At 32.8% G+C, this 26,163-nt stretch overlaps 2 protein-coding genes across 4 annotated transcripts in view; one reads left to right on the top strand and one right to left on the bottom strand.

Moving 5' to 3' along the window:
* Positions 1–6,881, top strand: part of LOC143242535 (uncharacterized) — a 97,796-nt gene extending 90,915 nt beyond the window's left edge. Inside the window, exons 28-32 of the mRNA XM_076485959.1 lie at positions 250–584; positions 901–1,047; positions 1,914–2,065; positions 2,616–2,763; positions 3,930–6,881. Of these exons, the coding sequence (XP_076342074.1) occupies positions 250–584; positions 901–1,047; positions 1,914–2,065; positions 2,616–2,763; positions 3,930–5,311 (2,164 nt within the window). The 3' untranslated portion in view covers positions 5,312–6,881. The remainder of the gene's footprint in view (positions 1–249; positions 585–900; positions 1,048–1,913; positions 2,066–2,615; positions 2,764–3,929) is intronic.
* Positions 6,882–16,350: 9,469 nt separating this feature from the next.
* Positions 16,351–26,163, bottom strand: part of LOC143242520 (uncharacterized) — a 71,784-nt gene continuing 61,971 nt past the window's right edge. Inside the window, exons 15-20 of one of the 3 annotated variants that reach the window (XM_076485949.1) lie at positions 25,229–25,300; positions 23,503–23,741; positions 22,062–22,480; positions 20,492–20,702; positions 19,830–19,988; positions 16,351–17,317 (exon numbers count right to left, since the gene is read on the bottom strand). In XM_076485949.1, the coding sequence (XP_076342064.1) occupies positions 17,142–17,317; positions 19,830–19,988; positions 20,492–20,702; positions 22,062–22,480; positions 23,503–23,741; positions 25,229–25,300 (1,276 nt within the window). In that variant the 3' untranslated portion in view covers positions 16,351–17,141. The remainder of the gene's footprint in view (positions 17,318–19,829; positions 19,989–20,491; positions 20,703–22,061; positions 22,481–23,502; positions 23,742–25,228; positions 25,301–26,163) is intronic. The other 2 variants (XM_076485954.1, XM_076485958.1) reach the window with 2 other exon arrangements.

The raw sequence follows: 26,163 nt of genomic DNA, 5'->3' as shown, positions 1-26,163 counted from the left end.
CAAATTGAACTGAAGTAAGTAAGCGTTAATTAATTAGTTGATTGGTTTAAAAATGGCACATAGTCTACAATATAAAAAGAAGATACTCTTAGTGTTTTGTCGATCATGTTAAGCTATTAAGCTGTAATATCATGCTTTTGAACTTTAAAGAAGATTATACATCATGCTATATATATTTGCCAGATTTTTTTTTCAATTCATATGTAATATATTATTTATATTTAAACTCGAATGTTTTTTTCCCTGCAGGAATATGCACAAACATGCTTCTTCTCACAGAATTAACATGGATGCCAATGACAACAGTGGTATGCCTTCAGATATAGGAGGGTGGAGTGATGAGGATATGGACGATGATCCCCCAGTAAAAAGGATGAAAAGTGATCATTCACCAGATCCTAGTTTTGGAGATACTCACACTGTAATGACCACTACTGATTATGATGAGAACGACCCTCGACCTTGGACACAACAGCATCTTGATGCAGCAGATGTTCGTAATCCAGACATTCTTGCTTTAACTCCTCCACAAGGAGATAATGAAATAGACCCAGGAAACATTGATGTTGATGTTAGAGGTCCAGGTGTGTATAATTGTTCATAAAATCTAGTTATGAGTACATTTGATATATAAGAGTTACCATATTTCTTTGTGTTTATATGCTCACAATTAAACCTTCTGAAAAACAAAACGAAGATATTTCTATGAAAATACTGCATCACTAATTACAGAGAGATGTTTCAAACTTTTAACTTTGAGTAACTCATTTTAAAATGTTCTCATTTTTTAGTTTTTTTTATCATTCTTCAATCTTTTCATGTTTCATTTCGATATTTTTTATGTATTCCAGTTTTTATGTTTTCTACTCCTAATCTTCCTTTGTTTTATCTTTTATATAGGAGGCCTTACACCTCTCATGTTAGCATCTTTTAGAGGAGGAGGGTTGGATACTGGTGAAGATGTTGAAGAAGATGATGGATCTGTGAGCATGATTCAGGACCTGCTCACTCAAGGAGCTAAAATCAACATGATGACTGAAAGAACAGGTCAGTTACTTAATCATAATTCAGTAAAAATACTTGAAATTAGTTCAGTTTAATGTGTTTAATTTATAAGACAAGAGAAACACCCATTCGAACACTTTATTGCAAACAGATTCTAAAATTTTAGCGATTGTTTGAAATTCTTCACCTGAAAACATTCTAAAACTTTAAGAAAATACATAGATAGAAATATATATATATTACCAAATGATATGTTGAGCCAGAAATACACCAAGTAAGTTTGACGATAAAACACAAATGGAGTATGTATATTTTTTCTAATGATGTAACAATCTCCTCTTTTATTTTATTTCATTTGTTTTTTACTACATTTATGTATTAATGAAAACCCTAATAAATATTACAATCTTCAGTGTTTTTTGTCAATTACAGAATCACATAAAATAGGTGTTGTCTCAGAATATAATAAAATTTTCCACTTTTAATTTTTATATTATCATTGATAGTTTACACGTATGTACACACTTATTGGTTATTAATTACAAAATAAAAATATTTTTACATCATCACCTAAATATTCAGTTCTTATGAAAATAATAATTAATGTGTGAAAATTTATTTCTCATTATTAAGAGAAGAATGTTAATAGCTTGAAAAGATTATACGCTTGTGTAAAAAGTCAAAACAGTAATATGTGTTACCTCCAACATAATGTATTCAAAACTTATCTTCTGAATTGCGATCTAAAATTACAATCCATTAATGCTAAAATGGGAAAATTTAGTGATGGTAAGTGCTGTTAATTTTTATCTTTTAAACATTGCAAGTTTTTTGATAAATGTATTATTTTGTGTTTTAGATTGTTCACTATTTTATAGTTAATTGATTTGTGTATATTTTAAATCCAGGAGAAACATCTCTTCATCTAGCAGCTAGATATGCACGTGCAGATGCTGCTAAAAAATTGCTGGATGCAGGTGCCGATGCTAATTCTCAAGATAATACTGGTCGAACTCCTTTACATGCATCTGTTTCAGCTGATGCTCAGGGAGTCTTCCAGGTAAAAACACATAATGAAGTGTGTCACTTTTTTTTCTGTTTACTAATGATTACTATAAGAGTTTCTTCTTTTTAGGACCTTAACACTGATTTAATACTTTCTCTAGTATTACTCAAATTTTTACTGACACTGTTGTTAAGAGTGAAAACTGTTTAAATGATTTTGTCTGGGGTTGTATTATTTTCTGTTTTTTTTTTCTGATAGAAGTACTTTTTTTTTCAAAACATTTTTTATGAGATATTTTAATTTAAAAGATTACTTTGCTTTTTTAGTCTTAATAGGTCTGTTAGCCAGCTTTTTTTGTGAACTTTATATTCATTTCTAAGCATTCTTTTGAGCTGTTTGTTGTAAAAGTTGTTTTTGTTAAATGTATCTTTGTATTTGGTAAGAAGCAAAAAATTAATAAACCTAGAAAAAGACAAAGATTCACGAGTAAATTCTATTTAAAGAAATGGAGGAACTGAGAATCTTTGGACAATATAAAAATTCTAGTATTATTAACTATGATTATTTTATTAATATGATGTATATGTTTTTTTTTTTGTTTCAGATTTTGTTAAGAAATAGAGCCACAAATTTGAATGCTAGAATGCATGATGGAACAACTCCACTTATCCTTGCTTCTAGACTTGCAATAGAGGGGATGGTTGAAGATCTCATCAGTGCCGAAGCTGACATTAATGCAACTGATGATCTTGGTGAGTTACATAAGTGATAAAAATCTATCTTTGAGAAGCCTTAAACTTTTGGGAAGTATTGAAATGAAACATGGCTCAACACATGTACTTTGTGCATCTTGTAGAAAATATGACATATATATATATATATATATTTGTATATATTTTTTATTTATTTATGTAATAAAATTATCAGTAAAACGTATGTCTATTAGAAGTATGTTTGTTTGATCATGGATTTGACAATATATCTGTATAGTTCATGGTAACAGTATTTTATATTATTAAAATAATAGTATATTTTCTCTGGCAAATGGCCCAGTGTGGCCAGGTGGTTAAGGCACTTGGCTTGTAATCCGAGGATTGCTGGTTCGAATCCCTGTCACAACAAACATGCTCGTCCTTTCAGCTTTTGGGAGTGTTATAATGTGACAGTCAATTCCAGTATTCATTGGTAAAAGTGTAGTCCAAGAGTTGGTGATGGGTGGTGATGACTAGCTGCCTTCCCTCTAGTCTTACACTACTAAATTAGGGATGGCTAGTGCAGATACCCCTCATGTAGCTTTGTGCAAAATTCAAAACAAATAAACAAACTCTGGTAAAGACAGTTCAACAGGGAAATACAAAATAGTATTACAGTATGTTCTAAGAGAATGATAAATGTATGCTCACTGTTTTTTACATTGACTATACTTTTCATTTAACTTAGAATGATTTCAGCAATTTTTGTATTTCCAGCCTTTGTCATCACTGTATTCATTTGTTATTCATAAGTGAATGTTGACTGGTATATCATAAACTGAAAAAAGATCATCTATACTGGCAAAAAAGAATTTAAAATTTTAGAAATCATAGCTGTCATGTTTCAGTTGCATTCATTTGTTGTTTTTAATTTTATTTTGTATTTCAACTTCTGAATGACAATCAAGGACTTTTAGTTCTTAATTCTTGAGAAAACAAAACTCATAAAATGCAAAACCAAACTATACATAAACAAAATACACTTATTACAGTTCAACAGAAAATATATATATATTCTTGTATCATTAGCATTGTTAGTAAGGACAATATGAATATTTCTAGATCTATATCTTCCTTCAAATTTCAGAATTACGTGGGTAGATCAGTTTTTATTCTTAAAGTAAAATATACTGTTCTGTTTAAAAAATTTTTCCTTTCAATTTCAGGGAAAACTGCACTTCACTGGGCAGCGGCAGTAAATAATGTGGATGCTGTCCGAGCACTTCTATCCCATGGAGCAAACAGAGATGTCCAAGACAACAAAGAAGAGACTCCTCTCTTTTTAGCAGCCAGAGAAGGGAGCTACCAGGCAGCAAAAGTGCTACTGGAGCACTTTGCTAATAGAGACATCACTGACCATATGGACCGCCTTCCAAGAGATGTAGCCTTAGAACGTATGCACCATGATATTGTGAGATTGTTAGATGAGTTCACAGCTCAGAGTCCCCAGATATCTCACATACCTAACAGTATGGATGGATCCACAATCCATCCACAATCAGTCATCAGTTCCACCAGATCTACTAAGTCCAAGAAGAGGCCAAAGGTAAATGCCATAGTTAACATGTCCATGCAAGATGGGAAGAATCATTCATTTCAAAATAGTGATGGTGGAATCAGAAGAAAGGTATCTATGAAGAAGCAAAGAGAACAAGGATCGTTTGACGTGCACGGAATGGAAGGGCAACTTAACTTGTCCTCTTTGAACTCCTTTGAAGCACAACATTTGAATGGTGCACACCATGCATTTAATAATACTCTATACAGTGGGCATGGCTTAGCTCTGTCTCACGCGGACCTGAATTCTCTTGATAACATTGCCTGTACAATGCATATCAAACAACCCCCTACTTATGATGAATGTATTAATCCCCAGTTGTATGGAACCATGGGAGACATGGAAAGACAACTAGTGTATGTAAATGAGGGGATGCTACCTCATATGCACACAGTAGAGAATGTTCCACCACACCATCTTCGACAAAATTCCATGCAAGGAAGTGTGACATTGTCTCAGGTCCCACCATCCCACCAATATTCTTCATCTTCCCCAGTGAAGCAACGACCATCACTTCCAACTTCCCCTACCCACATGGCTGCTATGAGGGCAGCCCACCAGCAGAAAAATGCCCACATTCAACCACAACAAAATGCAACTCATAGCTATGACTTTCCCACCATGCTCGGCACCACTAGTCAGAAGATAAATCCACAGGGGTCAGCAGTTGGTCAGCAACAAGTGCCTTGTAATCACCCATTTCAGTTCCCAACTCCTCCTTCCCAACACAGTTATAGTGGGTCAGAGGCTACACCGCAGCACTACATGCACCCTCCAGAGACATATTTAACTCCTTCTCCTGAATCTCCTGGCCAATGGTCAAGTTCCTCCCCACACTCTGCTCAAAGTGACTGGTCTGAAGGTATTTCTAGCCCCATGAATGCAAATAACCTGCAACCACTTTCATCTATGGAACCACAACAAGCAGCAACACAACCTCATCAGCAAGTTCAAAACACACATCCTCCCTCAGAAGCAGTATTTATATAATATAATGCGAACAGAGAACTTCTGTTTGAAAACCCACATTTTAACACTGTAAGCATGTGAATAGGCAACAGACAAAGAACTTGTGAACAAGATTACTTTGAAACAGAGAAAAATGATTTTCCTGTTTCTAGATTTTGTGTACTTTGATCAAGAGTCTTTGGTGCCTTTAGTGTTTTGATGTGGTAGAAAAATACTCGTTTCCAAAAACTTTAGTTGCTTCTTAGAACGTATTTATTTCAGTACACAAGATTATCTCGTTGGTCCACTTGCAACTGGTAACAACATTTTGATTATGCCATTAAAATTCGCAGACCTCACAATGAATAGAATTTTCAGAATGGGAGGGGTAAATTTATTATTTGTAATCTACCTTTTAATATTTCAGTTGTAAGTTTTACATGGTGCATTTTTTTAATAACAATTCACTTTCCATTAAGGTATTATTTCCATTTCTTATTTGGTAAATTATAGATATTGTTTTTGATAAAGTTACATTTATTCTGTGTGATCACAATGTCTTCCATTGTAATTTTCAAACATGTAAGCATTTGTATCATGTGACTTTTTTAACATTTGAGAGTTAATCAGCAGCTAATTTCATTTCATTCTGATTGAAAACAAGAATACTAAACCTAAAGTAGTAATGTACATCTGTTTTTAAGTACATAAGAAATACGGTTTAGATTTAAACCAATTACACCGAAAACTATGACTAAAATTGTTAAAAAAGGATCAAATTTCTAACTAATAAAGCATGATACTACTGAAATAAATTATATAATAATGTGTACATCATGGGTAATGACCCATTTGTTTTAAACTTGTATTAATATCCTATTATTATCTCATTATTTTTTGTACCATTATTTTGAGTAAAATACTGTTTTTAACTTTATTCTGAACATAGTTTTAGTTAGTTTCTATCACAATCTCTACAGAAATGGGAATAATTTATCATAACCCTTTAAAATGTGTAAGATAAATTATTGGAAAACAAAACTTTCACTTTTCTGAAGATTGAAATAAGTAATACGAAAGTTTATATGGTGATACATGTAGAGATCTGAAAATTGTTTACACTCCAGTTTGTGTATGAAAAAAGGATGTTTTTCTGTATTGTAAATGTGAATTCTAGTTATGTCTAATTACAATTAATTTCTAGTATTTCAGGTTTTATTCAAAGATGCTGTGAATAGTGTGTTTGTGAGATAGAATTCCAATCATGGTACATTAAATTTAGCTCTCCTGGATTTTGTTAAAACAAATAAAGAATAGAATATATGAGGTTGTACCTAAGAGTATGTCGTTAAATAATTACGCTTCAAATTACTTTTATTAATTGTATATATAAATTGCTGTAACATAGCGTAAGGGATTAATTAGTATGTTAGTTTAATCAGAGCTGCCTTTTGTCTTCTCTCAGAGATATGACATTTGACCTGTATAAGGAATATTTTTCTTTCATGTTAATAAGTGCTTCACTTTTTTTGATGATTGTTTATGTACAAAAACAAATTATTCCATACTTTTCGTACAATTAAATGTATTAATTTCATACATACTTGTAAAATGTGTATTCATGTGTGCATTTCTTTTTAAACTTTTCATAAACACTTGCTTTACTAGCTGAATTATTCTACCAAAATGAACGTTTTCTACGGAATTCCCAAAAGTTTTTTTACGATTGGACAGAAGTATGCTTTGTAAGTTAACATCTAATTGCCACGTGCTGATGATGTGTATGTAACACATAAGTAAATATACAATGAAGGTACATAACACAACATAGCATATATATTTATTAGTTTGTTATAATAAAAAAAGTCCGAAACAAAAATAAAGTAAAAAATAACAAAAACGCTGCACTAATTGAAAGGATTCCAGGGTACAAGCTATAATGTGGATATAAAATGTTCCCTAGGTTTTGGAGGTGACTGAGGAAGTAGGACCCACATTGCAGTGGGGACACATCATCTATCAGTCTTAACCTCCATTCGCCAGTCTCACATAAAGAAATAGAGTAAAGGAATAGCAATAGAACATAGTAATTAGAAGAGCGAGATGTGGACGCTCAATCCCATAACGTTCCACATCTATATCACCCTTCACTGGCTGCAGACAGTTTTGGGAATGAGACTGCTCTCCAAAGTAAAGAATAAAAAAAAAAAAACAATTGAAAACTAATAAAAATAAGGTACTACCAATTGGGGAGTTTGATTTGTTTTCAATTTCGTGCAAAGCTATACAAGGACTGCCTGCGCTAGCCGCCCCTAATTTTGCAGTGTAAGACGAGAGAGAAGGCAGCTAGTCATCACCAACCACCGCTATTTGGCTATTCTTTTTATCAACGAATAATGGGGTTGATCGTTACATAATAACACTCTTCGTGGCCGAAAGGGCGAGCACATTTTGGTGGATTTGAATCCACGACCCTAAGATTGTGAGTCGAGCGACCTAATCACTTAGTCATGCTGGGTTTTGTCTAGAGGAATCTATAGCCAGTGGTTGTCAGCATTTTAAACATAACAAAATGTGACTCGATTTCAATGAAAATTATTCACTTACACAAAAGTACATGAGGTTCAGTGAAAAATCTATTCGTATGTTATCAAAAGATAGAATAGTCGATTTTGACCATTCGTTCTTTCAAGGTAATGAATAATTTTACCAAGGAATAGTGTGATTGATCGTTACATAATAACATCCCCACGGCTGCATTCGTGTGACGGGGATTTGAACTTGCGACCCTTAGAGTACGAGTCGAGTGCTTTAACCACCTGGCCATGCCGGTCCCGGTTGGGGATAAGTAAGTTAAGAACTTAACTCTTGAAGTTAGCATTCCAGCCCCCATTATGGTAGAAAGGCACTAATTGCTAGCCCAGTAAACGAATTATACTGGTATGAAGAGCCACCTCCAGTTATCTAAATTAATTAATATAACTCAACCACCACTCACTCTTTATAGCAATATTACTGGAAGTACCCACGATGTTGTCAGGTGAGATTATATATATATTACATTTCTTTAAAAAAATTAAGCGATGGGTATAAAATTTTATTCCGTGAATATTAATAAATAGTTTTCAAAAAGGTAATAATTCATTTAAAGTTTCGTGAGAAGTTGCCAGCGTTTTTTTAAAGATAGTAAGAAAGTGTGTGTTCACTTTTACGATTATGACAGGGTGTTCTGTATTTCCAGAGCCAAACAAGAAACTATAGCTTTTAAAATACATGTTTGAAATTAAAATTTCTTCAAACTTTTTAAAAACTTAAATATGAAAACAAACGCGTTCACACGATTTGTATGTCGGATTACAGAGAGAAACTAATAGAATCACTTGGTAATCTGCCAGATGGAAACATCAGATTCAGTCCATGTTTGTAATTGGCTACTAACGGTAAGGATAGCGAACTGAACAAGGCACGTTCTACAAAGTTGTTTTATAGTCAATCTTCTAAAGATCGTTCCTTTTATTATTATTGTTGTTACTGCTGTTGGCGTTGTTACTGTGCTACGTTTGTCAAGTTGTTTGTTTTCCGGATATTTGTGCTAGCTGTCCCTAATTTTGAATGCAGTAATAGGTTGAAACAAAAAGGTAGTTAGTCAATAGTATCCAGCAGTACTTACTGCCTGATAAAGGATGTCTGCTAGAAACGTAGCACAAAATAAACTGAAAAAAAATTCATGTGTCGATTTCTTCTTTATGATTGTTTATCCAACTTTATCTTTTCGCGTCTTGCAAAACAACATTCAATTCATATTATCCACCATCAACTATTGTGATTGAATAGTGAGTTTGTGACCCGGAAAATATACCCACAATATAAAGTGCATACTTGATTTTTTCTTTTTTTTTTTAGAGAGGAGAGGGGCGGGGTTACACTCAAACAAACAACTGCAGATCTACAGTTAGACAACACAAACGTCTAGATGGTTTCATATCCCTCCTCATTTAATATTTTATTACACTGATAACTGTTACAGAATTAGCTCTTAAAAATAATTAAGTTTTAACTAAATGCTAATAGTATATTTTGTTTGTTGTCTATTGTATTAATTAATTAAAAAAGGAGTATTAATGGTGAAGTGTCAAGAAGCAAGACGGCCAAGTCCACTAACTTTCTGATAAAACGTATATTTTCCTAACAACTGATTTTATGTATTAACAAAATTAGGTAACGTCAGTTAATGTTTTTTCTCCTTTAAAAAATAAAATTGATGTTGCTCTAAAACCACAAAGTCGAGTTACTGACGTGAAACGTTAAACGTAAATGATATGGTTGTTTATTTTTCACGTTAGATTTTCAACTAAAATTTTTTTTTTCGCCATCTAGAGCTCAGGGGTAAGTTTGAGGACGTACAAGACAGAAAGCGAATTTTTTTTAACCCATAATGTGCACAGTGCAGATAATCCATTCTGTAGCTTTGTGCTTAACAGCAAACAAGATTTACAAAATGAAAAACTTATTTGGTCTCCCGAGATATCGGCGCTAAGTTTACACTATACACTACCAAAATCTCGGGTTCGATTCTTTCTGGTAGACACGGTGAAAAAAAAAAACATTTTGTATTGGTTTGTGTTAAAAAATAACCAACATAAACAAATTGTTCTCTAAGCGAGGCAGCGCCAAGTTTACGGATTTGCAATGCCAAAATTTGTTCTCGATTCGTCATGGTAGACAAAGATCAAATAGAGAAGTTGCTTTGCATTGCGCTGTAACAAACACACAAAAGTTATATTCTTAAACTAATAATTTTAATAATAAATTATTGTTTTTGTTTAGGCCAAAATTTAATGCATTTGTGGTTAGAGTTTGAACTAACATTTTAACTTCCTTTTGACCGGTATTATTAAATTAGAAATCTTAATAATAATTAATTGGTTTTGTTCAGTTGAAAATATTAAACACTTTTGTTTAATTGCAATACTAAGAACTATAAGATCTGTGTTTGTAGTTTTCAACCGAAATCATAACCAGTAGTTTTCTTTTAGATATAATTGTCAAGAAAAGTAAATATAAGTGAAAGATTAATACCGTTCAGGTTGTACCAACTTTTAACCTGCTGACTGCCAAGTATTTTAGCTGCTGCAATACATCTCTAATGCTTCTTCATTTTGTAACCTTTTTCGTGACGCCATTTTGGATCGAAAGTGAAACAATTTGTAAATAGGTCAAATGCATTTATGGTGTTGACATCTAGCGTTGAAGTTAGGGATTATTGAGAACGAATTAACTCGTCCATGGCACTGTGTTACCGATCGGCTTGGACGAGTTATCTCGTCTACGGCACTGAACAGATTAATTCTAGATTAAGCTTTCATAACATGCAATATAAACCACGTCTACAGAGAAGCTCAAATTTAATTTATATCTCTATTAATTTTACAATATTTTGTTCAGCTTATAAATGAACGTTAAAAGTCGTTTGAGGTGGGAATATGAGTTTCGATGTCATTTCAATATCAGACACAGTTAAAATAAGTAATATCCTTCTAAAGAGAGGTTAAAAGTTTTCGTCACGTATCACAATTGATAACTCAATTGTTCACATCTCTAATCTGTACTTTGTAATTTAATTAAACGTATAGCATAATATAGTTAGGTGTTAGGAAACACTGTTTCACTTGCTCCGAAACATAAGAAACAGATGATTAAATTAGTAGTGGTTGTGTTATTAGTATTTCTACTGGTATTCGCTACTGAGCAAGCCTTTTCTTTAAGTATTTTTGTGTATTTGAACAAAAACCAGTAAGTAATTCTTTAGCAATTCTGTTTCAAACAATAGCGAATAAACTGTTCAATAGGAATAAAACTGTAATTCTGCACTAAAACTGTGACGAAAAAAAGAAAAATTAAATTTTATTTTAGCTAATAAAACAAGGGTATAAAGAAAAAGTCTGACTACTTAGTTTGCGAATATCTTTATACCACAGACTAACATAGAGATAAATTACACATACAGACAAATTCAGTTAACAATCACGAACTTTAAATACTTACGAATCAGTGATGACGAGAAAACCCACTTGTAGAGAAAACTATATATGTAAAAACGGCTGGTTTGGGTTGAGAAAATTTTTATGCAGAGGAACGAACAACGTTTCGACCTTCTTCGGTCATCGTCAGGTTCACAAAGAAAGAAATAGGTAACTGATCGATAGCTGACCGAAAAATCACCCACACTGGACTACACATTCCTTGGGACTCAGCACATGAAACAAAACAAAAAACTCATCATAATAAGAAACCAGATAAACACAGCCATAAAACTATGTTCACCTGATAAAATTAACAACGAATTAGACAAAATAATAGACAATACTTCATCAACATCAATAAGTTTCCTCCACAAACCGTAGAAAACATTATATGCACACACTTAGACAAAAAGCAAAATCAATCAACAAAAGTAAATTTATCCCACGATTTAAAATATCACGAAACCATATATTGCTGCATACCATATATTCCCGACATCAGCAGAAAAATAACCAACATTTGGCAAAAACTAGTAACAAAATATGACATTCCAGTTAATACCAAATTTATTCAAAAACCAGGCACAAAACTGAGGTCTATACTATATAAAAACTATACTGACAAACATCACACCAACATTATTTATAAAATACAATGTGATAACTGCCACGACTTCTATATTGGAGAAACAAGTACAAAAATGGAAACCAGATTCAAAGAACATAAAAAGTCACCTTCATACGGTTTCAAACAGTGCAAATCAAATAAACACAGCATAACCATAGAAAACACCCAAATACTAAATAAAGAAACAAACATAAACAAACGCAAAATTAGAGAAGCCTTACTTATACAACAACTCAAACCAAAAATAAACCAATACAAAGCAGTGGTGAATACAGGATTTTTGGGTGGGGGTTATGATCAACCAAGTAACAACCCGACCCCAAGTAAACTTTTCCTTGTTACTGCAACGTGAATTTCTTGGAATTAGCTTAGAAACAAAAAAGAAACATATATGACTATGAACTCTCATTTATTGATTTTATTCTAAAATATCAAGTTACAAGTAATCGTACAGCACTATACTGAATCACACAACATAGTGCATGTAATCGTACAGCACTATACTGAATCACACAACATGTGACAATGAACTTTCATATATTCCTAAATAACACGTTACAAGTAAACATACAGCAAAAATATTCTAATTGAGATGATCAGTACTTTATATTTCTGATTTCTCATTACCCTACACAATTCTGGTATGGCCAGCGGGGGATGTATCCCCCATCCCCTCCTCTGTATCCATCCCTGATATAAAGGAACACCTTTATACCAATATTAATATATATAATCAAACATCTCAGCACGCCCTCCATATTCCTACACTCAGTTACACAACCCCCCTTCAAACATGTAATCAGCTATCGGTCAGTTACCTCTCTCTTTCTTTGTGAACCAGACGATGAGAGAAGAAGGTCGAAACGTTGTTTGCTCCTCTCATAAAAAAATTTCACAACCCAAACCAGCCGTTTTTACATATATACTTATAAATTTTAGCATATATGTAGATTTACAATGAACACTACTATTAGAAATATAATAACATTATAAATATACATATAATTGATACATACAACAATACAAGCTAAGTATCTAATTATATAAACTACATATTGTACGTACATGAACAAACTATTATCACATTCTTTAAAACATCATAAAGGTTTACTAATACAATGAAAGTAACGTCTCTTGGCACCAACAGATGGCAGTATAAACTTTCAAAACGGCGTGTTTTTTTTTTTTGTATTATAATTTATGATAGAACATTTTTGATATTTAAACAGTGAATGAAAATATTAACCCTCATTTACTTGTTACTAGATTTCAGAACATAAACGAATCAAAGAACAGCACTTGAAAAGTTACAAAATTACCATTACGATAGATGTTACCCTGTTATGTATGGTCTATTGTACGTATGTTAAATTTCGCCAGTCTTATAAAAAACACTTTCTAACTTGGATCAGTTCTGTACCATTATCGTTAATGCTATTTTCGGTCGTAATCCCGCACTGACAAAGCACAAAATAACTCAGAATGTTTCTTACTAAGCGTCTGTTTAATTGTTACGTTTCTAGGCAACTCTTGGAATAAACAGTGTAATAACACGTAACTAATTCATGAAAGAGATAGTATATACATGTATTTGTTACTCCTGAGGTCAAAGGTTACGAATTTTATGATTCGAAAACATAAGTTATTACAGCTACTTAGAGACATCATATTAATCTACATAATGCAGTTCAATTGTCAATTACAACAGTTTCTTTTCCACAATTATTTCTCATTTTACTCACTCTTTACATCAGAGCGGACAAGTGACTCTAAATTAAGGGTTAAAAATGACCCCAAAGTTTAGTCCAATTTTTATAGCGTTGTTAGGTTATTATGGAAGGATGAAGAGAGATGAAGGGTAGGCTATGTTGTTAAATGTAAATACGTTTGTTTTCATATTTATTGTGAAGCACAATGGTAATGTGTGGAGACCATATCAATAATCAGCCATCTCTTTTGAAATGAGGCCTTGCAAACATTTAACAGTCATCGTGAGAAATATAGGTACGTTATCTATAACACCACACGATGAGAAAAAGATCTTATTTTTATAGCTCTGAGGAGTTAACTGGTCGAGAATGAAGCCATTTCTTATAATATGCTTACTAAATGCTAGTCATTTGCTTTTGGGCCTATATCGAAAGTACATGAGAGGGATTAGAAAGTTGCTAGTCTCTTTAAAACTACACATTACTTAAAATACATGTCTCTATAACATAAAATTATTATTGGTATACACTTAAGTAAGATGCTTTTATCTTGTGCATATAATTTTTAAAATAGTTCGAAATAACTAACGTTTATAGTATTACTATTAGCAAAGTACCTGTGGCAGTATTTTTATACAGAATCACACATTTCTTCAGTTGATGATTCTAATGTTAACTGTCATTTTATTTAGTCTCCTCCCATGAATATTAAATGAATCATATTTATCCTTAGCAATTTTCATAATTGTCGGAATATTAAAGTTTAATCTCATCTCAGGAATATTAAACAGATCATATTTAACCTTAGCAATTTTTATATTTATCCCAATATTAAAGTCTAATCTCATCTCAGAAATATTAAATGGATCATATTTTACCATAGCAATTTTCATATTTGTCGGAATATTAAAGTTTAATCTCATCTCAGAAATATTAAACGGATCATATTTTACCTTAGCAATTTTTATATTTATCCTAATATTAAAGTCTAATCTCATCTCAGGGATATTAAATAGATCATATTTTACTTTTGCAATTTTCATATTTGTCGGAATATTAAAGTCTAATCTCATCTCAGGAATATTAAATGGATCATATTTTATCTTAGCAATTTTCATATTTGTCGGAATATTAAAGTTTAATCTCATCTCAGAAATATTAAACGGATCATATTTAACCTTAGCAATTTTCATATTTGTCGGAATATTAAAGTCTAATCTCATCTCAGGGATATTAAATAGATCATATTTTACTTTTGCAATTTTCATATTTGTCGGAATATTAAAGTCTAATCTCATCTCAGGAATATTAAATGGATCATATTTAACCTTAGCAATTTTCATATTTGTCGGAATATTAAAGTCTCTCATCTCAGGAATATTAAATGGATCATATTTAACCTTAGCAATTTTCATATTTGTCGGAATATTAAAGTCTAATCTCATCTCAGGAATATTAAATGGATCATATTTAACCTTAGCAATTTTCATATTTGTCGGAATATTAAAGTCTCTCATCTCAGGAATATTAAATGGATCATATTTAACCTTAGCAATTTTCATATTTGTCGAAATATTAAAGTCTAATCTCATCTCAGGGATATTAAATGGATCATATTTAACCTTAGCAATTTTCATATTTGCCCGAATATTAAAGTCTCTCATCTCAGGAATATTAAATGGATCATATTTTACCTTAGAAAATTTTACATTTATCCCAATATTAAAGCTTACTATTTGATATACCAACAACATTAATTGATGGATTACCAATTTTCTTGCAGAGTTTTATAATTCATTAAATTCCTTAATTTCTTCCTCAAATTTTATGATGACGAATTACTTCAGCGAATTATAATATGACCGTTGTCATATGTTATACAATTCTGACATCATGATATGATTCAGTAGTTACAATAAACCAACTGGAAATCATCGAATATCACTTGCTTTGTTAAGTACAGGTGCTATAACAAAGCAAAAATAATTAATTACTTTTGAAATAAACATGGTTTCATTACTGTCTGGGCACTGAAGTTAAAAACAACTAATACTATTAACTTTTATGAAACAGCAGAATTTAAAGTCATTAACCCCTGTTAAACGATATAATTTTCACAGTTCAGGAAAATTTATTAAGGACAAAACATTATATTACAAACCCATTGTCAAAATATTTTAACAACAACCTAATTTTAATACTTTTATAATCGATGGGATTCTACCTATACTGCCAATATTATTTACCACTTTTCGAGCACTGCAATTCGAATACAAAACAATAGCGTAAAACGAAGGAATTGTTATTAACCACCTATAAAATTCTGAAATTCGAACTTTTCATTATTTAATAAATACAGATATTGTAACTTTACAATAGTGTAAACATCTTTTTTAAAAACGTTAATTTTAAATTTTCAGTATCGTCAACATTTTAAACACTAGGATTTTAATCGTCAAATAGGTGAAACACCAGTGCATCAATAAATTGTTGTATATCAGAAATTTTTTTTGAAGAGAAACAAAGTTTATTATTATACATTTACAATTTTAATGTCTTGATATATTAATCGTTTGTTTTTTAAAGAAAAAAAGACGATTTCCATCATTAGACACTTACAATTCTGCTACTTGTCTTATTCAGTAGATTATTAGACACAGTTCTGTCTTTTGTTCTTTTCAGTGGATGATTAGATACAGTTCCTTCACTTTTTCTTTTCAGTGGATGATTAAGACGCGGTTCTGCCACTTGCCCTTTTCAATGGATAATTAGACATGGTTCTGTCACTTGTCCTTTTCAATGGATAATTAGACATGGTTCTGTCACTTGTCCTTTTCAATGGATAATTAGACATGGTTCTGTCACTTGTCCTTTCCAATGGATAATTAGACATGGTTCTGTCACTTGTCCTTTTCAATGGATGATTAGACATGGTTCTGCCACTTGTTCTTTCCAATGGATGATTAGACATGGTTCTGTCACTTGTCCTTTTCAATGGATGATTAGATACAATTCTGTCACTTGTCCTTTCCAATGGATGATTAGACATAGTTCTGTTACTTGTCCTTTTCAATGGATGATTAGACACAGTTCTGTCTTTTGTTCTTTTCAGTGGATGATTAAGACACGGTTCTGTCACTTGCCCTTTTCAATGGATAATTAGACATGGTTCTGTCACTTGTCCTTTTCAATGGATAATTAGACATGGTTCTGCCACTTGTCCTTTCCAATGGATAATTAGACATGGTTCTGTCACTTGTCCTTTCCAATGGATGATTAGACATGGTTCTGTCACTTGTCCTTTTCAATGGATGATTAGACACATTTCTGTCACTTGTTCTTTCAGCTGATGATTAGACACAGTTCTGTCACTTGTCCTTTTCAGTGGATGATTAGACACATTTCTGTCACTTGTTCTTTCAGCTGATGATTATATACAGTTCTATGACTTGTTCTTTCAGTAGATGTTTTTTTTCTTCTACGGTAATAAGAGATCTTTTAACAAAAGTCACTTATAGTTCTGTCTCATGACCCTTTAATGGATTCTTTTCTTCTTGGGTTGAGTGGGCGCCTTTGTTTATATCCATAGTAACAGAACACTCAGCAGCATGTGAAATAATATTACCACTGCTGACCGAACGAGACTCTGTGGCTGTCGTACTCTGAGTGACAACTGACGCTTTGGAACCTAAGAAAACCAAAATAATCTCACTTTAAATATTTACATGGATTTACAGTTTCAAATATTTAGATTCATTGGTTTTATATAGTAGCGACTTCACACTCTGGAAGACTTTTGTCTTCAAATCTTATAACAATTAATACAGAAGTTGAGGAAATAATAATATTGAGCCTTAGTGTTGTATTTTTGCAAAAACTAAAGACAAAAATCAATACCTTTCTCCACTTCTCTTGAAATAACAATTCCCGTTTCTCTCTTGGGTTTTACTCAGTGCGGTAATCACAGAAAACGAAATTGATAATTTAAATAAAAATGCGCCTCTGAACGACTTATGATTTTTATGAAGCAACCAAAATAGACTGGCCTTTTATACAAGTTCATTCAATGCAACTAAACTCACAGGTACTCCCATTAACACAAAACAAAACAATCGTATGTACCTGTTTCCCAAACCACACTTACCCCATTGTAATGATAATACAGTAAAACCTATCTAATCCGGAAACTGCATTGGGTGGAAACCTGTACACGCCGGAAATATCAAATTTTGCAGCATTATCTAAAGATTTCTTTTATGAAAGGCCCTCTATGTGGTGGAACCTGCGTAACGCGGACGGAAATCTATCTTTCACCTACCTCATCTATCGACAAGTAGGATTGGAACGTGAGTAAGGCGGAAAAATGTTTTTGATTCAATATTAATTTCTTATTTAATTAATAATTTGTTTAAATATTAATATATTCTCGGACATTTTGTTACAATAACTATTGGTTAAATATATTCTGTTCTTTTTTCTGCCGTCATTATTCCGGAGGTCACTATTCGAAAGAACGATTGACTGTACTTTTGGTCGTACTTGTTGATGGAAAACTAGAGAAACCATGGGTAATAGGTAAAAGTGAAAATCCGCACTGTTTCAAAAATTTAAGGAAGAATCAACTCTTTGTGGAATGGAAAACGAATAATAAAGTGTGGATGATAAGTGTTATATTCGAGGAATTTTTGAACAAATTAAACAAAAGAATAGAACAAGAAAATAGAAATATTCTACTTTTCCCAGATAATTCAGCTTGTCACCCAAAAGTTCAACTTTCAAATGTTCGTTTAGTCTTTCTACCTCCATGTACCACATCAGTTCTACAGCCACTAGATAATGGTATTATACAGTGTATAAAATTGAAATACAGAAAACTGATATTTCAGCATATTGTTGGAAACATGGACGACTGTAAAAGAGCATCTGAAATGACCATGAAAACTGACGTGTTAGATGCAATTGCGTTTCTAAGTCATTCAATCAAGTGCGTAAAAGATGAATGAGTAATAAAGTGCTTTCGGAACTGTGGATTTATTCTTGATAATGGCAGAGATTGTGGAGAAGTTGTTTGTTATGATGATTCTTGTGAAATCCAAACTCTGATTGAGAAGATTGATGCAGATTTTTCTGTGAACGTGGAAAGTTTTGTGAACGTTGACAAGAATGTTATAACAGAAACTGATGAAACTGATTTAAAATCTATAATAGAATTTCAAGATGGTAACAGTGTGAGAGATTCAGAAGATGAACAAAATAGAAAAGACAGTGAGGATATAGATATTCCTACTTCATCACAAGTGTTAAGTTATATTAACGCTATCAAATTGTATGTAAAAATGATGGAGGAAAATGAATTTCAAGAAAAGGTCGTAGAATTGGTGTTCTCTTTTAACCACATGAGAAAGCTCATTAAAAAAATGAAACAGTTTAAATTGGATACATTCTTCAAATAAATTTGATTAAGATTTTGTTTGTGTATATTTTGAATGTCTATTTTTGTTCTTATTCTAATAAATATAGCATAAACAGTATAATAACTTTATTCACAAATGTCTTACTTCCCTTGAGTCAAGCAAGTATAACGTTCCGCTCAAAAATTATATATAATTAAGGAAATTCATGTTCACTATGTCTAAGCCGAAAATTTTAATCGGTCCCGTGCGATTCCGCTTTAGATAGGTTTTACTGTTTTAATATTTCTTTCTTAAATCTAATTTTGTAAAAAAAATGTATATTTTCCTTACATTTTATCTCCGGTTCCAAAATAAAACTATTACTTTCTCCCTAAACCGATTTTGTTTCTTTGTAATTAAGCATAAAGCTACACAATGGTATGTCTGTACACTAACAAAGGTATCGAAACTCTAATTCTAGCGTTTTAAATTCGCAGACATGCCGCTGTGCCGCTAGGGGAATTAAATCAATGCATACGTGAAGGGGACTGCCATGGCCTGGTGGTTAGGGACGATCGACTTACAACTTGTGGGCTGCAGGATGGAAATGTGGCTTTGAGAACGTTTACCCTTTCAACCAATCCAGCTATTCATTGGTATAAAAGTAAACTAAGAGTAGGCAGTGGGTGATGTCGGCCGGTTACCTTTCGACTGTTAAATTGTATAGACGGCGATATGTAGTCTTAGCAGTTTTGACATAAACAACTTAAGAAATAAACAAACAGTTATTTGTGAAAACAGTCTCACCTGGTCCCAGTACCTGTTCCACGGGTTTTCGACACCACAACAAAACCCCTTGAGTAAGTCTTTTCATCTCTCGAGCCCGAGAGCCAAATGTGTATATCACAGGGTTGAGGGCGCTGTTTATAGGAACAATGAATACCACAATCCAAGCAAACAGATTCTCTATGTAAAAAAATAAAAAAAAATCCCCTATTACTAATAGGGTTAGTGAATCACTGGCGCTTGAGAAGTAAATTATTAAACAATAAAAGTACAACGTGGTAAGTGACAATAAACCTTCGTAAAACGTGGTCACGCCAATATCGATAATGAACTGAAGTTAAACTCGAAACTAATCAATCATTCCGCCATCTTTCTTGTGTAGCTTCGAGATTTATCTTTCTGTTTTTACGAACGGTAACAAATATTGAGAGACAGAAATTAATATTTTTTATTTGATAACAAAAAATTGACGAACTGGATTCATTAAACTATTAACGATTTGAGTAAAAGAAATCCCAAGTTAATGTTTCGCTACAAAACATAAAACTAGTGCTGTTGCTAACAAAGAAAGAAAAATATTATTACTTTTCATCGCATATATTTTCCGTTTTACCTAAAATTAAACAGTTACAAACGCCAAGTCGACAAATATGTAAGAAATAAAGAACCCACATCCAGCTTACCTGATATTGGTACTTCACACAGTGCCACAATCTTTATGATAACAGTTGGTACCCAACAAAGACAGTCAGTCAACACAATAAAGAAGCACCGCAGCGCCACCACCGTGTCATCTTTGTACCTTCTGGATTTCAGAGTTCCAGGCTTGGACTTTTTCATGCGGCGAGAGATCAGGTAAAACATCCAAACGTATAGCGCTACCATCAAAACTACCTGCAAAATGGTTATCCATGATTTACTTCGCTGGTAACAATAATTTTCTCGAGTTGCTACATTAATGCACATGCACTATGTATAACAATGAATATTACCTACACAACATAACATGAAACTAGATACGATTTAGAATAATCAGTACACTACACTAAACAAGTTCATTAACAGTAGAATGCACATGGTACCTAAAGAAACGAAATATAGAACACCAACTAAATCAGTGGCATAGGGAATTTGTCATAAAAAACAAACACAAACCTGTAGCATCAACATATATAGGGAAACAAAACCCAGACCACCACTTCCATAAGCAGCATATATAAGGTTTATACAAATAAAAACCACGGACCACTACCACCTGTATAGTGGGTTTTAAACAACAACAGTCACAGCACCACTTTCATCAGTACCATCACCATGGTAAAAAAACATACATAATACCAACTACAGTAGCATCTACAAGTATTATTTCAGGAACCAGGTACTGCCCATCAAGAGCATTTGTAGTGTATCATGGGATAAACTAAGTTTTCTTCAAAGATTAACAAGGAAACTACAATTTATCGCCTCAGTAAATGTTGTACCTTACTCTAAGGTGCACGCTATATATGTATATGTTGCACATTAATATAATCTAAATATACACGTTGGAAGTGAGTAATGTAAATTACGGTATCTGATATGATGCTGTTTACAATTTGATGTTATAATTTGTCTTCAGGATATTTTTCATTGTGAATGATCGTAGGAGGATATATGTGGCTGTGATTAATCCATATGTAATTTGTATTGTATCTTTTGATATTTTCCCACACTTGAAACATAGTTACACCACTATTAGCTATCTGTTTCTACCAACGGAACAACATATGGTTTATTGCCATTACGTAAGACTTGAAAGAGACTAAATTTACAAAAAACGATCACCTCAGCGTTCGATTTCTCTTTGGTTGAAGTCATGTCTTGTCGTATGTTTTGTGTAATCTCATATATCCTAACACATGTTCCCATAAAAATATAGATCTCTCTTTATCATGAAAAATTACAAATTACGTGACCAAGTTTATAATCTACTTGTTAGTCGTTATAGCGTTTGATCAACATTTATCTTCAAAATATAGCTATAAAAGATTAATAGCAAACAATATACAAACACACACACTCTAATTAGTTAATTAAACATTGACTTCAACAGATTCACACATCCTTAGCGTACATTTATTGCAAGTGCATTATTCAGTTCTTTGACACACACCTGTTTAGTAGTAATAACTCGATCGTGTCTCTTTAATATGAACTTCTTGACACAACTATATTTAATACTTTCAGATTTACCCATGCCTTTTGAATACTTACAGCAGGAAAGTTTATACCAAGGAACACAAAAGCTGAGAATTCCCATCCAAGCATGTAGGGGTCGTCGATATGAAGCGGAAAACATAGCCCGTTGCTGGAGTAGAACCCCTTCTCATGTGGCCATCTGAGAACAGGGAACAAAGCTAGAATTAAACCACACACCCAGATTCCTACCAAACAATAGCGAGCAGCGTTGACCGTGACTCTGTGGCTATTACACTTGAAGCAAAGATACCTGTCCATCGTCATAAGGCTTAGGATAAGGATGGACGTCTCACACGACACCATAGCCAGCACGCCGCAGGCTGTACAACCCCAGCTGGACATCCACTGGTGAGCGTGATGGTTATATTCGTCTCTGAAAGCTATATCTTTGGCCCCGACGACTACAAGATATACACCCATTAAAAGGTCAGCCACTGTAAAAAGTAAGAGTGTGTTATAAAACAAAGATCCATGTTACACAGCAACCGTTTTTAACCGCTTCGATTATTACAAAAAACAAAGGTCCATGTTACATAGCAACCGTTTTTAACCGCTTCGATTATTACAAAAAAACAAAGGTCCATGCTATATAGCAACCGTTTTTAACCGCTTCGATTATTACATATGTACTCAATGGATGAGGCTCAACCTGATACCTTTAAGTATTTTCAATACTTAGTATTAATTGAAAAATTAGATTATTTTATTCAATATGATGAACAGATAATTCAACACACTATCCTGTATTTAATATACGAATAATTTTAAACTTTAAACTGTATATATCACAATGCAGAATATGTATTAATCAACCAAATGCGGTATGATTTTTATTATTCATCACAATGTAGAACATAGTATTAATCAACCAAATGTATGATTTTCATTATTCATCGCAGTGCAGAACATGTATTAGTCAACTAAATGTGGTACGATTTTTATTATTTATCACAGTGTAGAATATTGAATAATCAACTGAATGTGGTATGATTTTCATTATTCATCACAATGTAGAACATGTATTTACCAAACAAGTGTGGAACGATGTTTATTATATATCAAAATGTAAGACATGTATTAGCTAACCAAATGAGTTTTACTGATGGAAACTAAAAAACAAAATGTGTTTCTTCTTATTACCTTGTACGTTTTATAGTTAAACGTGAAAAATCATTTTCTCAAACGCTGCATTTTATTTCAACCTTTACTCCAGAAATATAGTTTATTTGTCAGTGGAAACAACAAATTTTGAAAATGTTACGGCTTATCTAACACTCATTAGAAAGCTCTGGTTTCTAACTTAGGTGCAAAACTTCGAGAACTTAACATCTAGTACAATGACGAAATAACAGTTGAATTAATATGTTTCATAGCACTAAATTTTTTAATATACTGCTGAAATACATTTAAAATAAACAGTTTTATTCTGAATTATGGCGATATTTAATAGACTTACTCGCAAGATTCTTAATGAACAGAGCTGTGATACGGTATTCTTCTGTCTGACGTCGAATAACGATTCTCCAAAACAGCACCAGGCTATTCCCGGAACAAGTCACTAGCGCCACCACCCACACTGACATGCGCAGAACCGGCCGCACCAGTAAGTGTTCAGTGGAAGAGAGACCGTCAGTGTTAGGCCTACATATTCGTACATGTGGCGCAAAACTACAGTAATGGAATTTTTTGAAGTACCTAAGCAAACATAATTAGGCACATATTAGTCGTTATATTTTACAAAGTAATTGTCTTGTTTTATTATTCCATACAGAATTAACACATTAAATTTCACAAAAATATTCCACTGTCTTAGAGGCCCGGCATGGCCAGGTGGTTAAGGCACTCAAATCGTAATCTGAGGGTCGCGGGTTCGAATCCTCGTCACATCAAACATGCTTACCCTCTCATCTGTGGGGGGCGTTATAATGTTACAGTCAATGCCACTATTCGTTGGTAAAAGAGTAGCCCAGGAGTTGGCGGTGGGTGGTGATGACTAGCTGCCTTCCCTCTTGTCTTACATTACTAAATTAGGGACGGCTAGCACAGATAGCCCTCGTGTAGCTTTGTGCAAAATTCAAAACAAACAAACCATTGTCTTGGAAAAAGTGTTCAAAGTGCATGTCTTAAGCACAGAGCAATATCTTTCTTCGTTTTCTCAAGTTTTCAATTTTTGTAGTTTTCTATGTTTATTTGCGTAATAAACTTATGGTTATAGGTTTCGTTCATAGAAACAGGTCATGTTACTAAAGGTTAATTTGAAGCTTTCAGATAATTTAAAACATGTTTATCTAATTTGGTGTTTATTACTATGAAATACGTTTTTCTTTACAGTTAATTTTTTAGTTGCTGTAGAGCAGATCATAGAATTGCTCTGATTGTTTTTTTTTTCCTGAAGTACAAACTTTTGACTCATAGCTACGTTATTTCTTGACCAATTTGAGATCTGATTACTGTTTTGGACTCAGGAGGTCAAACCCTCTCGACTGACGTATTTTACTACGACCAAGGTCTTAACAGATTAATTTGCTCTAATCTTGCCTAATCGAATTTACTTTTGATTGCGTGCTGATGGAAATCTGGTATTAGATAGGTAATAAACTTGGATCGGATATAGTCACTTGGTGGTAATGCTGACTTACAAAAATATAGCTCGTAAAAGAAAAAAAACACACAAAGGTCTCATAGATTAATTGACATTAATCCTGCATAAAAGAAGTTCAAGTGCCGCGACTGATGAGGATTCCCTGAGCAAAGAGATAGGTCGAATTGTTTACATATATACAATATCCAGTATTTAGGCATTATAATAGCTATATAAAAATATAGTCGGTTATTTATGTAGAAACACAGAGTACTTAATACAAAGGCCTACATTCAAGGTTCAACTTGATAAGCTCAGAAAACTTTGATGAAGACTTAATTTTGAATGATGTTTCTACTAAAAAGAAAAAAAAAATGTGATGATACAGATTTATTGAAGATTTTATTAGGACACGAGTTACTGTGAAACAAAGCTTTAAAAAGTTTATATTAAGATAAAGCCTAGAATTAAGAATCACAAAATAATAATAAATATTAAAAAAGAAAAAACAAGGTCCAAACTGGACAGCCATGTTAGTCATGTTGCAAAACAAATACAGTTTAAACATCCATACTTAACAATAACAAAAAATAATACTTACAAAAATTCTAAGTTCTTGAGGTTCTCAAAATGTGTGATATCAATGTTTGAAATTTCTACTTCTGTTAAATTTCTGTAAGAAGAAAATATAAAATCCTTTTCTTTATTAAAGCTCCACCAACTGTTGGAAAAGGACATAAAATTTGATATTCATAATGTTAAAGATGGTGACCAATTACATAAACTGCATGATAGCTAGTTTACTGGGAGTTATAGCTGGCAATTGGATTGAAGGCTTTGTTAATAAATTGGATTCATAGGAAAACTGGTTGAGAAAACTAGTAAAATTAAAATCTGTGCGCGATGGTCACATAATTGGAGGTTATAAGTATTTTATTGGACGCCGTTTTATACAAAATGACGGACTTTCGCTTAGTTGAAGAGTGACTACGATTATAATAAGTTGAATACATTACTTTGACTGTGTGCTATTCAATACTGACGACAGTACTGTGCTATTCATTTGTCTGTCATGCTAAATTGTATTATAAATGTTTTGTGTTTCTTTGGAGCCCTATACATGATGATCTCTTCAAAACAATTGAGACTATTTTTGTTTTTATGAGTTGAAATTGGGAAAAAAAATCAGCCGATGTCGCTAAAAACATCATTTTGGCGTTTGGACAACGAACAACATCTCAACGACCAACTCGATGTTGGTTCTATAAAAATTTGTTTTGGTGATATGAGTCTCGAGTGTGAGCCCTGAGGAAGGCCTTAATATGTTGTCATCGAAGAAAGATTAAGAGTTTTTGTGAAAGCCAACCCACAAAAATTAGTTGGGGCACTTGCAACAGACTTAAAAGTTTCCAGTGCAACTGTTTCTCGTCATCTGGTTGCAGTCGGAAAGGTTCAAAAATTGAACAAATGAGTACTGCACGAATTGAAGGAATGGCAGAAACTGGTTATGAACAAGAAGGAGTCATTCTTGAAGCA

The sequence above is a fragment of the Tachypleus tridentatus genome, chromosome 2, assembly GCF_004210375.1.
Source record: "Tachypleus tridentatus isolate NWPU-2018 chromosome 2, ASM421037v1, whole genome shotgun sequence".
Classification (NCBI taxonomy): domain Eukaryota; kingdom Metazoa; phylum Arthropoda; class Merostomata; order Xiphosura; family Limulidae; genus Tachypleus; species Tachypleus tridentatus.
The sequence above is the reverse complement of the archived record's forward strand: the minus strand, read 5'-3'. Positions and strand labels throughout refer to the sequence as shown.